Consider the following 25,506-nt stretch of genomic DNA (forward strand, 5'->3'; position numbering starts at 1 on the left):
GAGATCTTCCTTTTGTTATGGAGTTCTTTATCTATCCTTTCTTTTCTATTCCTATTACTACCTACTTCAAGTCCTCATCATCTCACATCTACATTTTTGTACCAGCTTTCTAGATGGCCTTTTTACCTTCTTTTCACCACCACTATCCTTCAGTTTGTTCTGACTGATTTTCCTAAAATGGCTTTCCTATTGTCTACCATGTTAAATCCAAATTCTGTCTGGTTTTAAGACCATTTTATAACTTCTCCTCATCCTACTTATTCAATCCTATTTGCTATGACTCTTTACTATATACTTTCCACTCCTCACTGTCCTATATTAAGTTATATTCATTTCCGTACCCACATACCCATTGAAATTTTCCTCCTCATCTATACCCTTTCCCATTCTAATCTACCCAGATTCTATTTAGTGCCCAAGATTCAACTCAAATCCCATTTTTTCCTTTAAATGGGATAATAATAACAATAATAATAATTTACATTCCCTAAGTAGTTTATAAATCATTCTCTTAACTACCACTTTTAAAGGTAGATTGTATGAGTATATTTATAGCGATGGAAACTGAAACTCAGAGCAGTTATGTATCTTGAACAAGCTAGTAAAGAGCAGGATTTTGACTGTTTCAACTCTTCTGAATCCAAATTAAAAGTTCATTTCACTATGTCATAATATATCGACAAATAAGTGGGTGACCACCAATTGGGAAATGATTGACTAAATCACAGTATATAATTTGAGTGTATGAATATAATACAATATTATAGCATCATAAGAAATAATGAATCAATTAACCAATAAACACTGATCAAGCTTCAACTATGTGGTGGGGTGCGTGGAGTATTCAAGAAGCAGACACTGTGGAATGTTTATAGTTGGTGAGACATCAAAGAAGCCATGGTCATACAGTGCATTTCAGAATTTTGTCCTGCTACTGACTGGATTTCACTGATTCTGGAAGAGTTAGTGAAGCTGATGACTTTAGGCAACTCTTTCTTCATGCAGGAATCAAGATATCACCCTATGATGTCATTGGTCCTTTTCAATAACAAAGGACAAATAACTAAATTACATGATAAATATTACACTAAGCACTAAGAATTATGGCACTCTCTACAGGGAGAAACAAGAATTTTGGGAGAAAGATAATAAGATGATTTTTGGATGTGTGTGTTTAGGATTTCCTAAACCAAATAACCATGCAATTAGCAAGTACCTGCTATGTGCCCGGCATTGTGATAGGACCCTGGGGAATAAAATTTAAAAAAATAAAAATAAAAAATAGTTCCTGTTTTCAAAGAGCCTATATACTATTGGGAGAGATAAAATGTATATATAATGTGTGTATACGTTATGGTGAATAAAGACAAAACCATATGCATAGTCTCCCCCAATACACACATACATACCTACACACACGAAATACATCATGCAATATAAATACAACATATTGTATTGAGGAAATATTAAGAATTTAGCTAAATTTGTTAAGACATCTGAAGTGATGCAGAGCAAAGTAAGCAAAACTAAATTACCAATTTATCAAATTATAACTAAAAATAACATCAAGGAAAATATTAACAAATTTTGAACTCTATTTCAGTGGCCAATCACAATTTAAGAAGACTAAGGATAAAGCATGCTTCTTAACTTTCAACAAATAAGTGGTGGACTCCAAGAATAGGATCAGTACTGTATTTTTTAGACAAGACCAATGAGTTTTTTGCTTGATTTCATTTGTTTCAAATAAAAGGTTTAAAGAGTTTGGGGAAGTGACTGATGAAAAAATAACATAAAACACTTTTTTGGGGGGTAATTTTGAGCTCTTTTTTTTTATCTTGGAGTATTTGTGCCTCTAAAGCCTAACCTAATGACCCCCCATATAATAGGTGCTTAATTAGTACTTAGAAGAATTGAACTGAATTAACTGGTGGCTAAGCTTCTAGTGATGAGTATCTTAACCCATGTAATCAACAGAGATGGACATACAGACTGCCTGCAGGCTTTCTAGTCTCCTAGGACAGACTGTGATCTGCAGTGGAAAGAGAACTGGACTTGAAGTTGGAGGATGTAGGTTCAAATACTGCCTCCACTTCTCTGGGTTTCAGTGCCTGTCTCTGTAAAAAGACCGGGTTGGAATAAATAGCCCCTGAAGCCTCTAATAGCTTAAATTTATGATTCTATTTACTACATTGAGGGACAACCGACCTTAACCTCAGTTAACCTGAGCCTCGGTTTCTGTCTTTTAATCTATGATCTTAAGACATTTCAAAAATTCCCCCAGAATGCAAAGATGAAAAGCTCAAATAGGAGGGGGTTAACAATACAAATAAAATGAAACTGCTACCTCCTCCATCTACAGCTTTGGAAAATATTCTCTGCTTCTGAGATCATTAAGTCTAGTTTCCTTATTATCTACCACATTAACCAAAATCTTCCAACTTTCCTGTTTCCCCAAACAACTCCAAATTGTTCAGTGGCAGAATAACGCATGGCACACTGACCTAATCAAGTGCCTTCCACAATCATTAAGAGAATTGATGTCCTGTGAGTTCTGAGCTCAGCACCGTTAGGGAATGCATGTCATTTGTCAAAGGCATGAATCCACTAGGTCAGGTAGCATTTGTAAGAGATAGACTGTGGGTAATGATGACCCAATAAAAGACTAAATTGTCAATTCCAGCATAGGACTCAACAGTGCTCTGGTTATGGCTTCAGGGCTTAGAATGCAAATTCCTCCTATTTTCAGGACTTTCTTCTTTGCTTTTAATTAGTTTTAAGTTGAAATCTCTTACAGCCAGCCTCAGCAAAAAGAGGGAGAAGGGAGGGGGAAGAAAAGCTCAGAGAATCTGCTCAGCATTCAGTGATGGAGGGGAGGAGACAAGAAAGGGAAGGGAGGAAAGCAATTTTTTTTTTCCCATAGTGACTCATATTTTGAAACAAGAGGGCATAATGACCATTATAACCTGATTCTTCCTCATGTGAAATACTAGGTTTCAAGAGATAATGATTCAGAGGCAGGTTTAGGGTTATAAAGACCTGGTGCTGGCTGCCTTGGTTGCTTTGTTAATTAAAAGGGTTTAAACAAATTCTTATTCTTGGGTCTGCATTTTAGGACCCAAACCATTCCAGGGGGTGATCTTCAGAAAGTCTTACACTTTGACTCAGAAGAGAAGGGCCTTTGATATGTCTAAGAAATTTGGATTCTGAAATAACCAAGTGACAGGAAAGCTTAATTGGTTACTCCCTGGGACTGAAAGACTAGGAACTTGGAATTTGAAAACCCAGGACCTCAAGAACTCCAGATGTCTTTGGCAGTGGGATAGCAGCTGCTGGGTAAATGAACTCACCCACCCTGCTGAAAAACATCAAAAGCTTACAGCTGCCCAGTTTCCAAGGGTCTCACATACCCCACTGTGTCAGTTGTGACCTAGTGGTGAGTACTGGATCTTGCCGGTACTTATAATAAAGTCTTTGTTGAATGGATTGAAATTGGCCACTCTTAACTACCAGGAGTATGGGTGGTATAGTACTCTGCTCTCACTTCTAGGCAGAAGGAGGAGTAGAAAGAAGGAGAGATTGGCCCATAAAGACAGGACCCAAGTTCCAAATAAATGAGCTAAGCCAGGTCTTCTTCAACTATTTTTCTATTTTGGCTCTCTAACAGTCTGATATATTCTATGGACTCCTCTTCTTAAAATAGCATTTTTAAATACATGATATAAAATACATAGGATTACAAAGGAAAGCAAAAGTTAGTGAAAATAAAGATTTTTTTCCCTAAATCCAAAATCACAAAACCCCAGAAATCTACCCACAGACCCCAGATTAAGAATCTTTAAACTAAGACAATGGGCAGCTAAATCATAAAGTGGAATCATAAATTCATCTTCTATAGTTTGCATTTGGTCTCATCCACTTACTAAATATGTGAATCTGACCAAATCATCTAACTCTTTTCGCCTCTCTAAAATCCTATTTACACTTGTAAAATGAACTGGAGAAGGAAATGGCAAACTGCTCCAATATCTTTGTCAAGAAAACCTCAAATGGGGTCAGGAAGAGTCAGACAAAACCAAAAAATGACCGAAAAACAAGAATAAAAAACCAAACCAAACCAAGCCTCTGCCTTGAATGCATAGCCCACTTTGGATTTTTATATGGATTTTCACTATAGTCTGTATCTCAACCTCCTTTGGCATCATCTTCCATCATCCAATTTGTGTCTTTCTCTGTTAGAAAAAGGGAAGGAGGAATAACTCTTTTGTTGACCAAGGTAAATCTCTCTACCTGTGCCTTTGCTGGATTCAGCCCATCTCCTCTGGCAGCTGCACCACTCCCCACCTTCTTCATTCCCTTGTATCTCTCCAACGTCAAATCTCTCCATTTCTACCATCTCCCAAGCCTATCTGTATTTGCTATGCTTGCATCTTTCATATGTGTATCTTTCCACTGGTGACCCCTAGTGGATACCCTGGACCCCCCACATACACACCTACACACATCCCTCTGCCTTCTAGTTTTCCTTATTTTCTTCAAGACTCCCCTCACATTCCATCATCAGCAGGAAGCATTCTCTACTTCCACCCCAAAAGTTGTTAATGTCTTCCCTTTGCAGAATGCTTTCTATCTACTTTTATAGCTAAGCAGCTTGATGGATATAGTACTGGACCTGCAGTGAGTTCAAATCTAGTCTCAGATACTTTCTAGTGGTGTGACCCTATATACAAGCCACTTAACCTCAATTTCCCATCTATAAAATGGGGATAATAATACCACTTACATACCAGGGTTGTTGTGAGAATAAAAATGAAATAAATTAATAAAGCATTTTGCAAATTTTAAAAAGCCATATAAATACTACTACTGTTACTGCTACTAATATACTTAATTATTTATGTAATATTTAGGTATTGAATACCTAATTATGTTATTTCCTCCATTAGAATGTGAGCTTCTTGAGGACAGATTTATTTTTTCTTTAAAAAAAAAAATTGGGGCAACTAGATGAGGCAGTAAATACAGCACCAGCCTTGGAGTCAGGAAGGTCTGAATTCAATCCAACCTCAGACATTTGCTAGCTGTGTGACCCAGGGCAAGACATTTAACTCCAAGTGCTTCTCAGAAAAAAATAAGAAAAATAATAAATTTAATTTAGTTTGTATAAATATTTATAAATAATATATCTATAGTATAAAATAATACTTTATAGTTATATGATGTAATATTTTTGTTATATATTGCATCTATATCATAGTATATCCTTATGTTACAAAATAATATTAATTATTTGGGACAGCAAGGTGGTGCAGTGCTTAGAGTCCGGAAGTCTCATCTTTCTGAGTTCAAATCCAGCTTCAGATACTTAATAGTTGTGTGACTCTAGGCAAGTCACTTCACCCTGTTTGCCTCATTTTCCTTATCTGTAAAATGAACTGGAGAAGGAAAGGACAAACTATTTCATTATCTTTACCAAGAATGGGGTCACAAGGAATTGGACACAACTGAACAACAAACAGCAACATTTTATCTAGGCACCTAAGGTAGTGTCTAGCATATAGTAAGGACCTAATAAGTACTGCTTAACTGATTTATTGCCTCTTTCACTGCTATCTATAAAGATATCTGGGTTTACAAAATCCTTTTTTAAAAAGTAACCTTCTTTTGACTTTTTTTCTTCCTTTTTTTTTTTTTTGCTTGACTTTGTCATCCCTTCAAGCTACTGATTTTTCCTATATCTCTTCTCCATTTCACAGTCAAATTCCTAGAAAAATGTAATATGCATTTATTGCTTCCACTTCCCTTCTTGCTTACTTTTAAGCCTTTGTAATTTAGTTTTTGAACTCTTCTTTCATCTGAAACAGTACCCTCTAAGCTTTCCAATTAACTCTTAAATCTGATGGCCTTTTTCCAGGTCTCATTCTTCTTGACCTAACTATAGCATGGCAATATTAATCCTCCCTTTCTCCTGGTTATTCTACTCTCCCTAGGTTTTTGTGAGAATATTCTTTTAGTTCTCTTCCTAACCTACACAGGACCCTGATTTATACACTGAATTCAACTGTGGCCCTGGCTAAATTTTGTGAGCAACACTTTTAAAGAAAATGAGAAAAAAAAAAAAAAGAAAGAAAGAAAATGAGGAAAGTATCAATTCAACAAGAATTCCTCAGGTACCCAACAGGCTGCTAAGACACAAAATGGATCCTTACAAATGTCATTCACCACTACAATAGCAGTATTTCTAGACCTACAGGATCTGAAATGATTCTTAAAATTTGTAATATACTATCAATGGTTCGTAAATCAGCATTCTAATAGCCTTCTACAATTGTTTTAGGTTCTGAAAGCACAATTTGTTTCCTGTCATATAAATTTTGTGGTCAATTCCAATGAATTATCAATATATTAAAAAATCTGAAAATATATGCAATTTTCTATACCCATATACCTCTCTTTTTTGTAAAGGAGACAGGGAAGATAGCTCCTTTTTATCTCTACTTTGAGGTCCTGTTTAAGCAAATTTTTTTTTAAGTACCTACTATGTGGTAGGTACATTGTGCTAGAGAGTATGAATACAAATACTATGAATAAAACAATCCCTGCTCTCAAAAAATTATGTTCTATTTGAAATTCAATTCAATAAGTCTTATGAAGCATCTATTCTGTGAAAGAAATTATGCCAGGATCCAAGGATACAAAACCAAACATGTATATAAAAGTTCCTGCTCTCAAAGAGCTTACATTCTGCTAGTGGCTACAACAGGTTAAACAGATTAGCGCAAGATAATTTCTGGAGGGAAAATACACATTTGTTTCCTAGACAAGCACTGAAAACAAACAATGACTTGGACCCAGAATTGAATAGGAGGAAGAAAGTAGATTGGATAGATTGCATTTGGGAAGCAACAGCATTTTCAACAGCTCCAAGCTGTTCTGTGACACAAAGAATCTCATCTTTTAAACACCAATGTGCTCCCAATGACAGCACTGAAGAAGATGTAGTCAGAAAGAACAGGCGGAATAAACACTGAGGAAATCTTTGCTGGAGGCAACACAATTTTGAAAGTATCGAGGGATCACTTTACAAGAGAGAGAGAAAGACATCAAAGGAATGGAAAAGACTATAGATGATGCTGTTATACTTCTGCTCTCAAAAAAAAAAAAAAAAAAAAAAAAAAAAAAAAAAAAGGTGATCATGAGGACATTGCTGACTATCAACCCATATGCCTGGTTTCCCCTATAAAATCATTATGAGAATGATCTGCATATATAACATTTGATTTGATTTTAAAATATCGGCACTCTCCAGCTATCTGGACCTATGGACAGACTACATGTTCAAGAAGATGGATTTTGGTGAATCCCAGAAAGAAATAACCCTAACAAAACATTCTTTCTGTCTACAACTTTATAAGCATCCATACAGCTTCAACTAGACATTATTAATGTTACTGTACCACAATAGTAATAAGACCTGTACTTCCCAGAATCAGTAATCATCTAGTACACTGACTTCCCCCTCTGTACTTGCGTGAGAATCTAGTTCCAATGGACTTTTGTGGAAGCAAAGCAATTTGTGACCTCTTCGGATGTCAGGTGAATGATTGCCTCCTAAGCATGCCCCAATGGGTAAGCTGTCAAGCCATCTGTACGAGCCTCCAGGTGTGGGATGAATGCCCTCCAAGCATTCCCCAATGGGTGAGCAGCCAAGCAAAGTTGATTCCAGGATGTGAATCATGAAACCTTAGAGTTATTTTAATTTGAATTTCTCTTATTCTTGATTTATAACTTATTTTCTTGTGGTCATTGATAGCTTACAATTCTTTGGAAAATTCTTACTATCTTTTGATAGCTTCCTTCCTTTCTCAGAGGCTAATGTTACCATTCTTACTAAACTTTTCAAAACCATGGTTAATGCCATTTAATGTTATCTCATTTGATACAGGACATCACTTTCTTTACCTCCCTCTTTCTGCCCCAGTTATTTAAGTCTTTTATACAATTGTAACTTCATTGGGCCTCTACTGAGCAGTCTTCTCCAGTTTTTTTCAATCAATAGGGTGCTTGAGGAACCCATTGGTAGTCTACAAAAATTTTTGTGCATTCAAGCTGGTCTCCTCTAGGATTAATTTTTGCTTGTTTTGTTGGTTGATTTTGAATGAGATGATCTTTTTTATTAACTTTTTTTTAATTTTCAAAATATATACATGGTAATTTTCAAAATTCACCCTGGCAAAACCTGGTATTCCACATTTTTCCCTCCCTTCCTCCCTACCTCTTCCCCTAGTTATCCAATATATGTTAAACATGTGTAATTCTTCCAAAAATATTTCCACAATTATCATGATACACAAGAAAAACCAGATCAAAAAGGAAAAAATGAGAAAGAAAACAAAAGCAAGCAAATAACAACAACAACAACAAAAAAGGTGAAAATACCATGTTGTGATCTAAAACCCAGTCCCCATAGTTCTTTCTCTGGGTTGTGATGGCTCTCTTCATCACAAGATCATTAGAACTCATCTGAAATCACTTTGCTGTTGAAAAGAGCCATTTCATCAGAATTGATCATTACATAATCTTGTTATTGCCATGTACAATGATCTCCTAGTTCTGCTCCCTTCACTTAGCATCAGTTCATGTAAGTCTCCCCAGGCCTCTCTGAAATCATTCTGCTGATTGTTTCTTATAGAACAATAGTATTCTATGACATTCATAAACCATAACTTATTCAGCCATTCACCAACTGTAGGATCAATGTTAATAACAGAACCATGTTTTAATTTTTGTTTTGGGTTGGAATTATGAGTACTCAAATAATAAAATCAATTAGCACCTCACTGAGTCTCATCCAGAAGAGCAACATTCTTTCCATTCATTCAGATGGCAGGATTTTTAGGAGAGTGCTTACATGATGCCAAGTTGAAGCAAACTATATGGTTGTTCCTGGGGGTCTTCTGCTCACAGTGTAATGTTCTGTGTGCCCAGCTAGCTCGGGAAGAAACTGCTACCAATATCTCAGATTGTACAAACACATCTGTGGCAAAAAATATATATAACATATAGTATAAGTATTCTTAACCTAGGATCTGTGATTTTTTAAATTTTGATAACTATATTTCAATATCATTGATTTCTTTCATAATCCTATGTAATTTATTTTATACATTTAAAAGTAGTATCTTGAGGAGTCCATAAGCTTCACCAGATTGTAAAAGATTAAGAATCCCAGGTGTAGAATAATCTTCCCAGAAAAAGTAATATAGTGAATTAAAATAGAGTTTAAATGTACTATTTAACACCTCATTTGCATCACTCTTCTTTCCCAACAAAGTGAAAGTCTTGTATCCAACTCTTTTATCACCAGATCCTCAGAGGATCTTGGTCCTAATTTTTGCTATTCTATTTAATAGATTTTAGGCCAATCAGTTCTCTGCTGGAGGCCTCAGTTTCCCCATCTGTATAAAGAAAGGGTGGCATGGAGGCAGTTAGGTGGTGCAGTGGATAGAGTACCAGCCCTGAAGTCAGAAGGACCTGAGTTCAAATGTGATCTCAGACACTTAACACTTCCTAGCTGTGTAACCCTGGGCAAGTCACTTAACCCCAATTGCCTCAGCAAAAAATAAAAAAATAAAAAAGATGGGGTAGCATTAGATGAACACTGAGAGGTAGCAGAGTGTAGTGCATAGATCAATAGACTTAACATCATGAAGAACTTGGTTCAAATCTTCCCTGAGTCATTTACTTGCCATTCAACTCTGGTAACTGACTTGACTCAACTTTCTCATCTGCAAAATTAAAAGGTTGGATTAGAACTCTACAATGTCTACCTTGTCTACACATATAATACCTATGACTTTTAATGTCCATTCCATCTCTATGATCCTATGAATTATAGAAAAACTCAGCTATTTGCCCTAGTGATGAAAAAAAAAAAGTAACTACTGAAGATGGAACAGAAGAATTGGACTCTTATTTTAGATCCATTCATTCTCTTGCTATATAACCCTGGATATATCTCTCTGAACTTCAGTTACCTTATCTATAAAACAGGGACTATAATTGCTGTAATACCTACTTCCTGGTACTTTGGAAACCATAAAGTGCTACACAAATATAAAATAAGTGCAGTTCTGAAGAAGACTTTTGAGAGTTCCTGGTATAACAAAAAGGTCAAATCTGTCAAATACTTAAGAAAACCAACTCAGATTATCCAATAGAAGGTTAAATACTGAAGATGAAGCTTAAATAGTTTGGTCATAAAAATGTTTGTAACAGCTCTTTTTGTGGTGACAAAAAAAAATTGAAAATGAGTGGATGCCCATAAATTGGGGAATGACTGAATAAGTTATGGTATATGAATGTAATAGAATATTATTGTTCTATAAGAAATGGTGAACAGACTGACTTCAGAAAACCCTAGAAAGATTTACATGGACTGATAGATACTAAGCAAAGTGAGCAGAACTGGGAAAACATTGTACACAGCAACAATAAGATTATATGATGATCAGTTATGATAGATTTAACTCTTCTCAGCAAATCAGTGATCCTTGCTAAGAAGAGTTAAACCTAATAAACTTTGTTTTTTATTTATTTATTTATTTATTACCTAATAAACTTTGAATGGAAAATGCCTCCCGCTTCCAGGGAAAGAACTTTAGAGACTGAATACAGATTGATGCATACATACTATGTTTACCTTTTTTTTTTCTCTTTTGTTTTGTTCTTTTTTCTTTGGTTCTTATTTTTCTTTCCCAACATGACTCATATGGAAATATGTTAAAAATGGATGTACATATGTAACATATCAGATTGCTTGCTGTCTGAGGAAGAGGGAGATAAAAGAGGGAGCAAGGGAAAAAACTGGAACTCAAAATCTTACAAAAATGAATCTTTATTTGTTTTATTTAATTATTTATTTATATTATATATACATATATATTTATATTATTTATTTATTAATAAATAAAGAAAATCATCTTTGTGTGTAAATTTGAAAAATAACATTTTATTAAAATTAAATTTAAAAAATACTTTGGCCATATAATGAGAAAACTGAATTCATTGGAAAAGACTCTGATGTTGGGAAAGATTGAAAGCAAAAGGAAAAGGGGACAGCAGAGGATGAGATAGATAGTAGATGATAGATAGATAGATAGATAGAATCATGGAAATAATGAACATAAACTTGGATAGACTTCAAGAGATAGATGTATAGCTAATTGTCACAGTGGATAGAGCACCAGCCCTGAAGTCAAGAAGACCTGAATTCAAATCCAGTCTCAGAGACTTAACACTGGCTAGCTGTGTGATCTTGGGCAAGTCACTCAACCCCAGCTGCCTCACCAAAAATAAATTAATTTTTAAAAAAGAGATAGAAGAGAATGGAATGGCCTGAAACACTATGGTCCATGGGATCATGAAGATTCAGGCATGACTGAACAAAAAAAAAAAAAAAATAGTAATACCAGTAGCAACAGCAGGAGGAGGAGAAGAAGGAAGAAGAGAAAAAAGAAGAAACATTTATGTACCCGGAATTTCTTAGTGCTTTACAAAGATTAATTTATTTTATCCTCATTGTACCTGGACGGCAGATGCTATTAATATTCCAATTTTATAGATGAGGAAATTAAGGCAGATTGTGAAGTGATTTGTTTCCAGACACATGATTAGTGAGTGTCTGAGGACAGATTCGAACATGGATGCTCCTGGTTCCATGTCCAGCTCTTTATCCATTGCATCACCCATCTGACTCTTCCTATCATTATTTATTTTGTTACCCAAGAAAACAAATTCAGATGCCACCTTTACTGCAGGTGCCCGAGTGAAGCTTAACGGCCTGGTTGCTGACAAAAAGCAGATTGATGGTGGGAGCTGAAAGAATCAGCTCCTAATTCTTTCATGCTTGAGCAACGCGCAGTCTGAACGGGGCTAACCATTTGCATATGTGCTGGATGCGCAAGTTAAGATCCATCCTTTCAGTTCTGCTGCCAACCCCTAGGGGTGCCAAAGCAGCTCCTCAAAGCATCTCTACACAAATCATGAGCAGTCTGCCCTTGTCAGTACAAAAGCAATCAGGCCCCCGGGGATGCTCAGTCTCGACAATCGAGAAAGAATCTATGGGAGGGGCGCATGTGTGAAATGAGTGAGGCAAAGTGATAGAGAAATAATTGTCCCCTTGCTGCCACCACACTGGGGGCTCGGAATTATCATTCTGTCGGCCCCACATGTGCCTTCTGCCTTCGATGGATCCTCGGGGAAATGGAAATAATGGAGCTCTCCATCTGCCAGCCCTCTCAGTTAGAACAAGCACCTACTAGGAGCTTGGCCAAGCTCAATCCAGCAAACTGGCTGCTCAAGATGGTTGACAATATCTGGTCCAATCCCATGAAAGGAGGCAGCCATTTTCTAGATAAAGTGGAGAGGGTTCTGGTCTTTTTCAGTTAAAATTAAATATTCGTCTGCCAAGATTAAGTTCTATGTATAAATGCTGAGATGTTGAGTATTCAGTCGGGGTTTATGACCTCTTAATTTGAGTGTTGCTTACAGGAGTGCCAATTTCTTACTGACTCCGTATCTTGCCATTTTCTTAGCAGGTGTTTAAAAAAAAAAAAACAAATCTAACCATGTTTAATTTATAAGCACCCATCTCATTGAAAGTGTTGAGTGTTGGCATTTCAGGATTAATATTGTACATAATTATTGTGGCTAGTGGAAAGTAATGAATTTATAGATTTATTTTAATGAGGTCATCACAAAAGCAGATTCCTTAAGTAGGTAACGACACATTGGCATCTCTGCCAGGAGTGTTTTTAATTAGCATCTTGTAGTTATGGAGAGATGCTTAAAAGATGAATGCTAAGCAAGCTTGTTGGCCGCTATGTAGCATCCCCTAATAGAGAGAGTGTTAGACTTGGGTCAGGAAGACCTTCATAAAAATCCTGCCTATGGAACTTAGAATCATTGAACTGTAGGTTTAAAAATAAAAGGGACTTTAGATGTCATCTGGTCTCATATTATGATTGAAGAAACTGAGGCCCAAAGAGATAAAATGACTTTCCTAAGATCATACATATGGTAAGTGGCAGAAGTGAGGTCTGAATTCAGTCTTCTCTATTCCAAATCAATTAATCAACAAGCATTGATTATGAGCAGTATGATGTGCTAGACATCAGGTTAGTAAACAAAGACAAAAATGAAACAATCTTTGTTCCCAAGTAGCTTATCAGGTATATCATTTTACTAAAGTCTACATATGTAAATACATATAAAATACATATAAGATTATTCTATGATGAGGCACTAGCAACTAGGAGAATCAGAATAGGCTTCATGGAGGCAATTTTTAATCTGAGCTCTTAAAAAATTTAAAGAAACTGGAAAATCAAAAAAAATTTTTTCCAATGTAAGTGTATTGGCAAGTCACTGGACCTCTCTCTCAGATAGTTTTCTTATCTTTAAAATGAGGCTGTGTGACCTTGTACAAGTCACCAAATGAATGAATGCTATGTACTTATTATATGTCAGGCTCTAGATTGGAGATTCAAATACCAAAAAAAAAAAAAAAATGATTTAAGCTCTCAGTTATTCAGGCAACTCTCTAAAACAAAAACAAAACAAAAAAAATGCATCTCCCAAACTTATGAGCTGTAGTTTAATTAGTTGAGGAAGTTGTCTTACTGGGAGTTCCCTATACCAGTAAAACTATAAGTAAAAAAGAAAGAGCCTGCTGTTATTAGAAGTCTATTAGAGACTTCCTAAAGAGATAGGAAGCCCTTTTCTATTGGCAGTCAGTGGAAGAGCTAGATCAGAAATCAATAGTTTCTGACCTTCAGTCCAACTTTCCATTCTCTTCTCCCTGTCTGGGAAGTTGATATGATATCTTATATTCATCTCCTCCCTCTTTATCATCCTTTTGTTATGCAGTTTATGTCTGGAAACTATATTACTTGCTCAGTAAAATAAGTTAATCAAAGGGAGCCTTTATTTGCTTTGAGTCTTCATAAAATTTACTTTCGAAAATGGATAGCTTGACATTAACATGAATAGAAGAATACTAATAAAGACTAGAACAATAAAATTAACATCTATTAAAATAGGCTTTTGTTTTTTCTGATAGGTTTGGTGGAGATTTTTGTTTTTCTGTTATTTTGGGGTTGATTGGTTTGTTTGTTTTGATCAAACCATAAAATAGATATTCTGAATTTAGGTTTTAGTTTTATTTTTCCATATATACAAGAGCAAGAGAGAAGGGGGAAAGCATTTATATTTTTCCTACTATGTGCCTAGAACTCTGCTGAGCTCTATACAAATATTCTCTCATTTAAAAACAAATATCCTGTCATTTGACTCCAAATTTTTCAAGTTGATAGTTTCATGGATTTAGAGCTAAAAGAGAATGTCAAAGGTCATCTAGTCCAGCCTCCTTACTGTATAGATTATGATAGTGAGGCCCAAAAAGTTGTGTTAATTGCCTGAGGTCAGTAAATAAAACCACCAAAAGGTTTTCTGACTCTAAATACCATGCTCATTCACCTGTACCACCATGCTTTTCCTAAATTTTTAGGAATATATTTCTTCTTTCATTTTATTAAACCCCTGCTACCATCCTTTCTATCCTAACTTTACCACTAGAAATGGTGGGGAGGGGGATAACAGGGTAAGTTAAGGGGAAAGTTAAAAAGGAGTTACCAGAACTCTGAGAGTTTAAAAGAGGGAAATGATCATTAATGATTTGATGTCAGAAGGCCTGGATTTGAAAGCCAGTTCTTCTCCTTATGACCTAAGTGTTCTTGGGCCATAGAGTTCTCATCTGTAAAATGAAGGATATGGACTAGAAAACCTCAGGGCTTTCTTCTACAATGGGAAGGTCCCTTCCAGCTTTAGATCCCCAAAAGCCTAATCCACAGAAAGATCAATCCCACAAAAAGATGAATAAATAACCCAAGAACTCAAGATTGGACCCCCCAGTCTGTTACTAAAAACTTCCTTCTAAGAATTGAGTATAAAAGTCTTGTCACAATCATTCATATTCATTATGCAATAAAGACAGACAATGAGAATTTGCTGCCCAAACAATTCAAAAGAAAAATCACTGTGTCCCTGAAATCTGGCTTGATCATCTCCAAGCTTGCAGTGGAAAACTTGTGCCTGTAAGGCCTGTGGGCAGCTGTTTATGTAACTAATTGGACATTCACATAAATATGAAAATGTAGACAGGGGCAGGTTCCCATTCCTCTCTGTTCTTTGGCCAGCGCTGTTTTTTAACTCAAGAAGCAGACATGCTTGAGAGAGATGCACAGTTTAGAATCTGGCCCACAAGCCTCCTAAGTTGTATACTAGCCAGCACACTTTTTATTTTGTGTTAAGAGGGTCTGGATTTCTTTTAAAAGTTCTGACATTGAAATGAGTCTATTTCATTTATCTGGAAAATTGTTTCTGCGGGACATCTCTTCCCCCAAAGATGCTGTTGGACAAACATGTTGCCAATGTACATCTCTACTTGCTACTGGTTCCTCTTGCCATGGATGGTTGTCTTTGGCAGCCCAACTACAACAGGATATGAGGGACCAGGAACCCCTTAACAACCCCCAGATGCCATATGAAGTTATCCAGAGGTGTGTAGAGGCCACATTAATTTCCAGTCTCACGGCAGCCTCTCAGTGACCTCCAACAGGCCAGCTTTGTTTTCTCTGCCCTGTCTATAATTAAAGCAGAGACTCTGGTATGGGTGTGGTACAACCCTCAGAGTCATTTGACTCCCTTTTGCTAGGACAGACGGGGTGAGTTGTGTTTAACTTAGACTCCTACTCTACCCAAGCATTGGACCTGATCACTTTATAGGCAGTAGGGAGCGTGGTGAGCAGCCATGAAGAAAGAGAATTAAGGGAAAACAGAAGAACCAAAGTTAAGTTCTATAGAGCCAAATAAAGCAGCATTTCTGGACCCACTGTTTCCAACTTTTTTGCTATCTTCTCAGGTGACTATTCAGTTTGGGCATCTGTATTAGACTGACCAGAGAATGTTTTCGCATTTGCTTCTGTGATATCCTGAGTTTCTATAAAATGGAAAGAATAATATTATTATAAAGTACTTCAAATGGTTGTTGTGATGAAAATGCCTTAGATTCCATAGATCAGAGCAACCCCCAAGATGAGTGGGTGGGCAAAATTTTTTTCAGGGGCCTCTATAGAAATAATTTAATTTTTATATAAATATATGTATTGCAAAATTCATAAAACCTTGTGAGGTATAGTGATTTAGACAGAGACACAGAGAGAGATAGGGGGAGAGAGAGAGAGAGAGAGAGAGAGAGAGAGAGAGAGAGAGAGAGAGAGAAGTTTCTATTTCCCCTTTACTCATAATTCTAAACCACTGTACTTCACATTGATCTATGAATTTTGCAATATATATTGAAATTAAACCATTTATTGTCCAATCAATGTCCATGGAGTTTCTTAAAACTGTCTAGCAAGCAGGGTAAGGAGAGCTACCAGCATCTCTGAAGGGACATAGAGCATTCTCAGCAGGGTGGTGGGTGATATTATGGACTGCTCCTGGGTCTTGAGTCTGCCTCAATAAGTAGGCAACTGTAGTGTCAGGTTTCTGTAACTGGTGTTATTAGGTGAATGGGTCTAGCAGAGCTTCAGGCAGAGTGAAAGAAGCCCACACATGAATCTCAAGGGTGGGCCATGTGCAGCTGGAGAGACCATGTAGCAGCTACTGAGCCCATCTCCTAAGGTCTAAGCCAAACGCCCCTGAGTATCCAGGTTATCTAATATCCTCTCCTCTCAGCTAGTAGATAAGCAGGTGGAGGGGGTTGGAGAATGGAGAACCAAGTTCCAAGCTAACGTCAAGGGCATAACCATTTTTTTTCTGAGACAATTGGGGTTGAGTGACTTGCCACACAGAGATCAGAGCAACTGGAGATGGCCCTAGATACAGTAAGAATGTTTGGCCTTTTTAAGCCAAGGTTTTTAATGGGTCTCATTTTGACTGAGGCAATGCCCAATCAGTGATTAAGGCTAGGTAAAAATGAGGCAGAAAAGGGCTTCTTTTACCTGTCCAAGTATATAATCAGATATATATAATCAATCTGGGAGGGGAAGAATGGGTTGCTATCACTCTGGAATGAGAGATCTTTTGTTTTTGTTTTTGGTTGGGTTTTTTTCATTTTAATATTTTATTTTTCTAATTACATATAAAGATAGTTTTCAACATTCATTTTTGTAAGATTTTGAATTCCAAATTTTTTACTCCCTGGTTTCCTTAACCCTCGCCAAGACAGTAAGCAATATGATATAAATAAATTACAATCACTTTTAACATATTCCCATATTAGTCACATTGGGAAAGAAAAATCAGAACAAAAGGAATAACTATGAGAAAGAAAACAAAAACAAAAAAAAGTGAAAATAGTATGTTTTGATTCACATTCAGTCTCCATAATTTTTTCCTTGGATGCTGAGGCATTTTCTTGGATCATTGTGTTGCTGAGAAGAGTTATCTATAATAGTTGATCATAAGATGAGGGATCTTTAACCCTCTAAATGATTCCCTTATATCTAATTCTGATCCAATGAGTCCACCTAAATCTGAAGCATCTTCCCTTTACCCAGAATGTGGGCTGTTAGGACCATTTTACAACTACTTCTGCCACCTATCTATTTACTCAGGTAAAGATAAATGGAGGAGAGTAATCAGTCTGTCAGGAAGCATTTATTAAGTGCACTATGTTAACATGGGGAGAAAAAAAAAGCAAAAACAGTCCTCACCCTCAGGGAGCTCACATTCTAATAGGGTGATGCATCATATAAATGACTAAGTGTATACAAGATATATTCATAATAGAGAGAAGGCAATTTGAAAAGAGAAACATTCATAATCAAAGCCTATAAAAGGCTTTGAGCTGAGCCTTGAAGGAAATAAGGGAAAACTAAGAGGTAGAAATGAGGTCATTCCAGGCAGTAGGGACATCTAGGCAAAGTCAAAGCATAAAAAGACAGGATTTATTTTCTAGGGACTGCAACTAGGCCAGTGGATCTAGAATGTATGGAGAAAGTTATTTGTGAAAAGACTGGCAATCTTTGCAGTTTGTATATTTTTTTTAACTCTCTTCATTATAAAATTAACAAGAGGTAAGCCTATAGGTTTAAAAAATATTTTTCACACAAATAAAGTTTAAAACTAGTCCATTCTATTTTTTCTTTGTGAAGGATACAGCAGGAACATCATGCTGACATTAGAGTAATCCCCAATGTTTACCCCTATGTAACTCAGGACAAATCATTGAGTCTCAGTTTTCTCAACTATCAAATAGGATAATGAGCCATATATCTTTTATTATTGTTATTATTATACTATATTGTGGGAATGTTTATTTTATTCCATAAATTAAAAATAAAATAAATGGAAATAGTTTAAAGGATCATTATGAAGAAAGAAAGTTATCATCCACCATTTATGGGTGAGTACAGATAAAAGGAAGATTTTATTTCCAGGGTATTCCATGTAGTAGGGTAAACATAAGGTTTTAATGAGGAACTGAAGTTATGTTTACTTCATACCCCATTTTATAGATGGAGAAGAAGGCTGAGAGAGATTAAAAAACTTGCTCACATTGGTATAGCTATAGACTCCCTCTGTTTCTGGTTTTTCCATTGCTCAGCGGCAGCCTTTAATCCCTATTCCTGACCTCCAACCCTTTCCAGCTCTACATTATGTTTTCTTTCTCTCATTAAAATGGAAACTCCTCAAAGATTGGGGGTGAGGGAGCTTTTTTTTTTTTTTTTTTTTTTGCTTATATTTGTATCCGCAGTGCTTAGCATGATACCTGATACATAGTAAGAGTTTATAGATGCTTTATCTTTCTGAATGTGTATGGATGGAGGAAAAAACCTCAATTCTTAAAACTCAGTTCTTAAAAATAATTTCACTTTCCCAATACCTAGTTTTTGTATATTCCAGAAAATAAGGTAACAACAAATCTTGAAGATTTGGCACTATCATCAACTCTTTTTGCTTATTGTTCAATCATTTTTTAGTTGTATCTGACTTTGTAACTCCATTTTAAGAGTTTTCTTGGCAAAGATACTGGAGGGGTTTGCCATTTCCTTCTCTGGCTTATTTTGCAGATGAGGAAACTGAGGTAAATAAGGTGAAATGACTTGTGCAGTGTCACATGACTAGTAAGTGTTTGAGACCAGATTTGAAATCAGAAACATGAGTCTTCCTGACTCCAAGCCAAGCCCAACATTCTATTTGCTGCCACCTAGCTGACCCTTTTATTGAAACATTTAGCTTATATTTCCATTTATTAATATATTCCTCTCTCCCACCATGTCCTGCAAGCCATCCATGAGAACAATGATTTTTAAAGCATATGCAATATTCCACATCAACAGTCCCTTACCTCTTCAAGAAAAGAAGGGAGAGAGGTATATTTTCTTAATTCTTCTCTAAGGCCAGTATGATCATCATGATTACAAAGCATACTGTTTCATTTTTTTTTTATTGTTCTTTCTGTCTCCATTGTAGCTGTTGTGTATATTGTTTTCCTGGTTCTGATTACATCATTCTGAATCAGTTCAGACAAATCTTCCTATTACTTTCTGTATTCATCATATTCATTGTTTCTTACAACACAGAAATATTCCTGTATCACATTTGTGTACTACAATTTGCTTAGCTAATTCCCAGTGACTGCATACTTTGCTTGCAGTTGTTTTGTTTTGTTTTTCATTGTTGTTTTTACTACAAAAAGGCTTTTTACTTAGGTGAATGTAAAGCTTTACTTTCTGTTTTTGACCTTATTGAACAATGGGATCTCTAGGATAAGAGTATGAATATTTTAGTTACTTTTTTATTTTACCAAAACATCATTTAACTTATCATTCATCCTGAGCTCTGGCAATGAAAAGTGATCTGGTGTCTTACTCAAATGAATCACTTTCTAAAGATCAATTTTATGTTTAATCCTAGATTGCAAACTCCCAGAGGTGTCTATTAATCTCATTTTCCCTGACTGGCATTGAGGAATCTAAAAATGTTTTGAGGATATTGTGGATGTGGAAAGAGGGAGAAAAAAAGGAAGGGACAGGAGGTAGGAGAGAGGAAGGGAGAAAGGAAAAGAGAGAAAGATAGGGGTGAATGAAAGGAAGGAGTAAGGAATTAAGGAAGAGAAAGGGGGTGAGAAAGGGAGGAAAAAGGGAAAGGGGGGTGATGGAATTGAAAGCTGAACTTTGAAAGCATAGTTTCTGAAGATTGTGATTTCCATTTGAAGAAATAAACTGCCTATTGAAATTTTTAAAAAGGGACCATTTGTTTCAGTCCATTTAAAGAAGAGGATAAATTTTAAGGAAGTGAGAATAAGTATGGGATCATTCTGTATCATAACTCTCAAGGATGTTGTTGTTGTTATAGTTTTCCTTTTCTACCTCTAATTTTCCTCTGTAGTAAGTGGGTAAAACTACCAAAAATTGGCACAACTCCAATTGCTTCTGTCAGAAGGTCTCATGTTGTTTTCTTCGTAAAAGATAAGCTTTTTGAATTAAGTCAGGGATTCTCTGGCCATCTCAGTGTTGTTCCTCTTTCAGGGTGAGAGGTAGCTCACATTTGCCAAATGGCAGCTTAGGCTTAACTCCCTATTCTAGCCAATTCACTGAGCTTTTTGTTCATGGTGGGCATTCTCTGGGGTGGGTCCTGCTTGGCACTTTGTCTCATTCCAAGGGACAGTTGAAGCCCCTTAGGGAAAATAGATCCTTACTTTTAACAGGCAAATCAGTAGGAGGTCAAAGAAGGGGTCCTTTCGGGAAGCCCCTTTGGCCTTCCCTGACTTTTAAAATCTGTAACACATAAGGACCAGATCCAAAAATATGTCATTGCCTCATAACTTTCTAAGGGTCCAACTCTGAGGGCCCCTGGGAGAAGAGAAATTGTTGTTGTAAGGTCAGGATTTAGAATTGGCAGCTGGAGAAGTTCAGGGTCTCTCTAGAGTGTCTCCATTTTTTCTTTCTTATGCAAGCAATCACTATGAAGTCTGGCTGCCCTCAGAATGACAAGGCAGTCATCATGCATGGTTATGTGAGGCTGAAGTAAACAACTGGCTTTTGTTCACCAGGGGAATACATTGATGACCTGGGCCACTGCCTACGCTGTGAAGCTTCTTGTTCCACATGCCGGGGTCCAACTCAGGAGAACTGTACTAGCTGCCCAATTACAAGGTAATGGTAACAATAATAACTGTCATTTATATATTGTTTTAAGATTTTCTCATATTTCATATTCTCATATCTCATTTTATTCTTATAACAATCCTGTGATCTTAATTATTCCTCTTATACAGATGAGGAAACTGAGACCAAGAGAGCTTAAGTGACTCATTCATTAGGTGACAACATCTATTCTTCATTAAGTTGAACCAGGGAAAATTCCCAAGGGCAAATGGAATTCCACCACTATTTTAGCAGTTCATATCCATTAGCTTCACAGTGTCAAATACAAAGTTTTTCTAATTATCAGCCAGGCCATCTTGGCCAGATCCTGTTAGGTTTTTAAGAAAAATTGGTTCAATATTTATTGAAAACATTTTATTTGCAAGACTTTTTACAGATTGTAGAAGAGGCAAAGATGAAAAAAGATACTAATATTCCCTTCCCTCAACTTATAATCCAAAAAAGGGGGATCCATGTACTGATGATCCTGTGGCATGACGTCATCAATTTAGGAGCTCCCTCCAAAAGTGCAGATTGTAGCCCCTGCATTTCTCATGAGCCCTCATTGAATGAATCTCATTGATTCATATGGATTTTAAGACAGGAAAGCTTGTGTTTGAATTCTGTCTCAGGTACTTACTAGCTGTGTGATCCCGGAAAAGGAACTAAGCTCTTTAGGTTTCAGTTAACTAAACTATAAAATGAGAACGTTTTATCCATAAGTTTAAATTTCATGATATCTAAGGTTCTTACCAGATCTAGTTCTATCATCCCAAATCCATAAATATTCATGAAGCATCCATTTATCTTGCTAGAAGTCTATCTTTCATGTTTAACATTTTGTAGCAATATTTATTAATTGGTGCATCTGTTTGTTTTCTTATTTTAAATAAAACTTCATTGATATATTTTGTTTTTATATCATCTATCATTTCACCAGTGCCCTTCCTTTTTTACTCCTAAGTCATCTCATAAAGCTCTTTTAAAAGAAAACTTTTCATTATATGATTACCCCATCCTCTAATATGTCATCCATGTCCTTGACAATATCTTTTACACCATTTTTCAAATCATCATTGAAAATATGACCTAATCCATTTAAACTTATAACATGTCTTTAAGTTGCCATAGAGGTTACTTATGATTTTGCTTTGTAATTTTTCAACTTCAAACACAGGACAAATATAACAAAAAAGAGAAGGGCATCTGTGGCAACAGACATTGATTTCTTGCTGGTATGTAGTTATTATATAGTGGTATAGATTCCATGATAGTGAATATTGTGGGTCTCTTTCAAGCCCCAGGATAGGGGAAAAAAAAACATAAGAAATTGAGAGGAAGTTGCTTCACGGTCAGACTCTTTACCTCAGTGTTCTGTCCTGGAGTCTCGCTACCTTTTTTGTGGAAAGGAGCAGAAGCGGGAAGAGAGGGTAATTCACACTGTTCATCCAAACTACACTTTCCAAAAGCCATGCAGTTATATAACAGCATCTTTCCATCCCCATAGGGAAATCAATATAAATATCCAGTTACTTCAGTAAATTAATACAATACACGGTAGACTATGATGGGGCAAAGGAAAGATCTAAACAAAGAACTCTCAGGAAATTTGAGAAGGGAGGAATGACTTTTTAACTGAGCTTGATTTAGAAAGGCTTAATATGGAAAGAGGCATCTCATGTGAGCATTGAAAAAAAAAAAAAAAAAAAAGGAAGTACATTCACAAGCCAAGACATGAAGGAATCATTTTCTAGATATACATTAACGTATGGGGGCAGGATGAGAAGGGGGAAGAACATGTGGATCAGTATGGCCAGAATAGAGAATACATGAAGAGAAATTATATGAAATAAGGGCAAAATAGTAGACATATGTACTATTATTATTTAGAATAATTCCTGAGATTTAGAGATCTCAGAGAGTTTTCTGAGTAACTGAAATTTTAAATGACTTGTCCTTTGTCATACAGACAAAATTTGTCAGACACAAAGCTCTTCTTGTCTATGGGACTGGCTTTTCATCATTAGGCCACATTTTCTCCTATTTCTAAATGAGGAAACTGAGAACCAGAGAAATTGAATTATTGACTAAGTTTACTCAGCAAGTAAATGACAATGATACAATTAATAACCATAAGACAGTTTAAAAAAAAAAAGACCACCTCCAGAGCAATGGGTGGATCTACTATGGAATAATTTTGGAAAGACATTGATGAGAATTACAGAGCTTTTACTAGGGAGCAATTGTATCTTCCACTTGTAGAGGGAGTCCTATATGATCAGGTTTACTGCTGCCAAGTCACTCAGCTTTTTTTCTATTACCTTGGATTGTGAGCTCTCCTGGAGCAGGAACTCTTTTTTGCCCTTCTTTGTACCCTCAGGGTTTAGCACAGTGTCTGGAACATAGTAGGAACTTAAAAATAATTACTATCATGTGCCACTACCTCCCTGGGTTGGATCCAAGTTTTAACTGCCCAGTAAGGGAGTTTATATTTTATTCTTTAGGCCGAGGGAAACTACTGTCACTTTTTGAGCAGGGGAATACATGGGAAATCTGTGCCATAGGAAGATTATGCTGACCTCTATATGGACAATAAGGCAAGAAGACTTATTATCAGATGTATTTAAAATTATCTAGGTGAGAAATTATATTATCCTTAACTAAAAAGACGTGAAGGGAAAAGTAGAGATAGAAATGAGAGATGCAGAGAGGCAGAACATATATAATTAATCAGATTGGGGAAAAGAAAAAAGTCAAAGATAATATAAAGGATTTGACCCTGGGTAACTGGGAAGAAAGTGAGGTCAACTATGAAAAACAAAAAAGTTAAGAAGAGAGGTAGACTTTAAAGGGAAAAAAATTGATATCTTTTGATAAAATATAAACCAGAATCAGGGGTGATGTTTTAAAACTGCTGAGACTCATTTTCTCTCCTTTAACTTGATATACCTCTAACATGTAACAGGAATTACCATGGATTTAGAATTAGAGTATCTATATCTTATCCAAAGACTTCATTTTACAGATGGAGAAATTGGAGTTTAAATAATTTGTGTAGGTTCACAGAGTTAGTATCTGAGGGAAGATTTGAAACCAATTTTCCTCACTCCATGGCCAAGTTCTCTGTCCACACTATACCATGATGAAGCCTTTCCATTTTGATTCTCTATTATGGCATAACCTTGAATCTAAGAAATTGCCTTACAATGATTGGGGAAGTAAACTCTGACTTGTAATATCTGCATCTTTTCTTTTGTCATTTCATTGAATTAATTATTCTTTCTTACAAAACACTGAAATTAAAGCAAAAGCCCTTTTAAAAAGAAATTGATAGCTATCTTAGGGGAAAAGAAGAAAAAAGAAAAAAAATTAACTGATAACTTTTATATTTAAATAGAATAGAAAGTTGTACAAAATAGATTTGCAGTTTCATGTATGATCATTTTTTGAAATTATATTATTACAAAAATGTTTGTTTTATTCCATAAATTAAAAACAAAATAAATAAATATTTTAAAATGATATTGTAAACACAAAGGAGGCAGCTTATTATATAGCATGCCCTGTCTTCTGAAGGTTTTTCAGAAAGTGAGTTGAATTTTAGATTAAGACCTAAGTATCAGAGTTGCAAGTAGAAAGGTCTGGACATGGGACAACTACTTCAAACTGCACGCAGTAAAAATGGCACAAAGTATGCCCTAAGATGTGGCTAGTGACAGAAAGTTCATTTCACTTACCATCTAGCAGTTTCAACTGTTAACTAATTATCTTTGCAGACTAAGTACTAAGCTCTGTTGTTTCTATGTTGTTGAAGGACTGTCTACAAGATCCATCAGTACTCCCTAAATGTGATATCCTGGAGCAAAGACCCAATCACCCCTCCCTAGTTTAACCTACTAAAGATAGTCAACTAATTATAAAGCATTCAAAAACTACTTTTGCTCTTATTCAAATCCAAAAATGTTTTGGTCCACTTCTATGGACTTCTGGGAACAGGAATTCTTTTTTCCTGGTCTTGATTCCATTAGGACATTTAAGTACCGAGAAATTATGTTAAGGATTATTGTGAGTGGCTTTAATTAGGAAAACCAACAAATGAAAACAAAAGATATAATAACTCTATCCTGAGATCATCTGTTCCAGCACATATCAAACACACCACACAGTGGAACGTCACCCTAGGGGATTCTGGTATAGTTACCCCCAACACTGAGGACAGCGTCTCTGCCCAGCTGTTTAAGGTCTTGACTCTGCCTTTGCTTCTATTCTCGGTGATTTCTATTAGACCTGA

The 25,506-nt window shown here is 36.0% G+C and overlaps 1 protein-coding gene across 1 annotated transcript in view; it reads left to right on the top strand.

The window, feature by feature from the left end:
• Positions 1-25,506, top strand: part of PCSK5 (proprotein convertase subtilisin/kexin type 5) — a 611,928-nt gene that overhangs the window by 469,990 nt on the left and 116,432 nt on the right. The window contains exon 21 of the mRNA XM_031939641.1: positions 21,122-21,224. Coding sequence (XP_031795501.1) covers positions 21,122-21,224 — 103 coding nt within the window. The remainder of the gene's footprint in view (positions 1-21,121; positions 21,225-25,506) is intronic.

Source organism: Sarcophilus harrisii, chromosome 1, assembly GCF_902635505.1.
Source record: "Sarcophilus harrisii chromosome 1, mSarHar1.11, whole genome shotgun sequence".
NCBI lineage: Eukaryota > Metazoa > Chordata > Mammalia > Dasyuromorphia > Dasyuridae > Sarcophilus > Sarcophilus harrisii.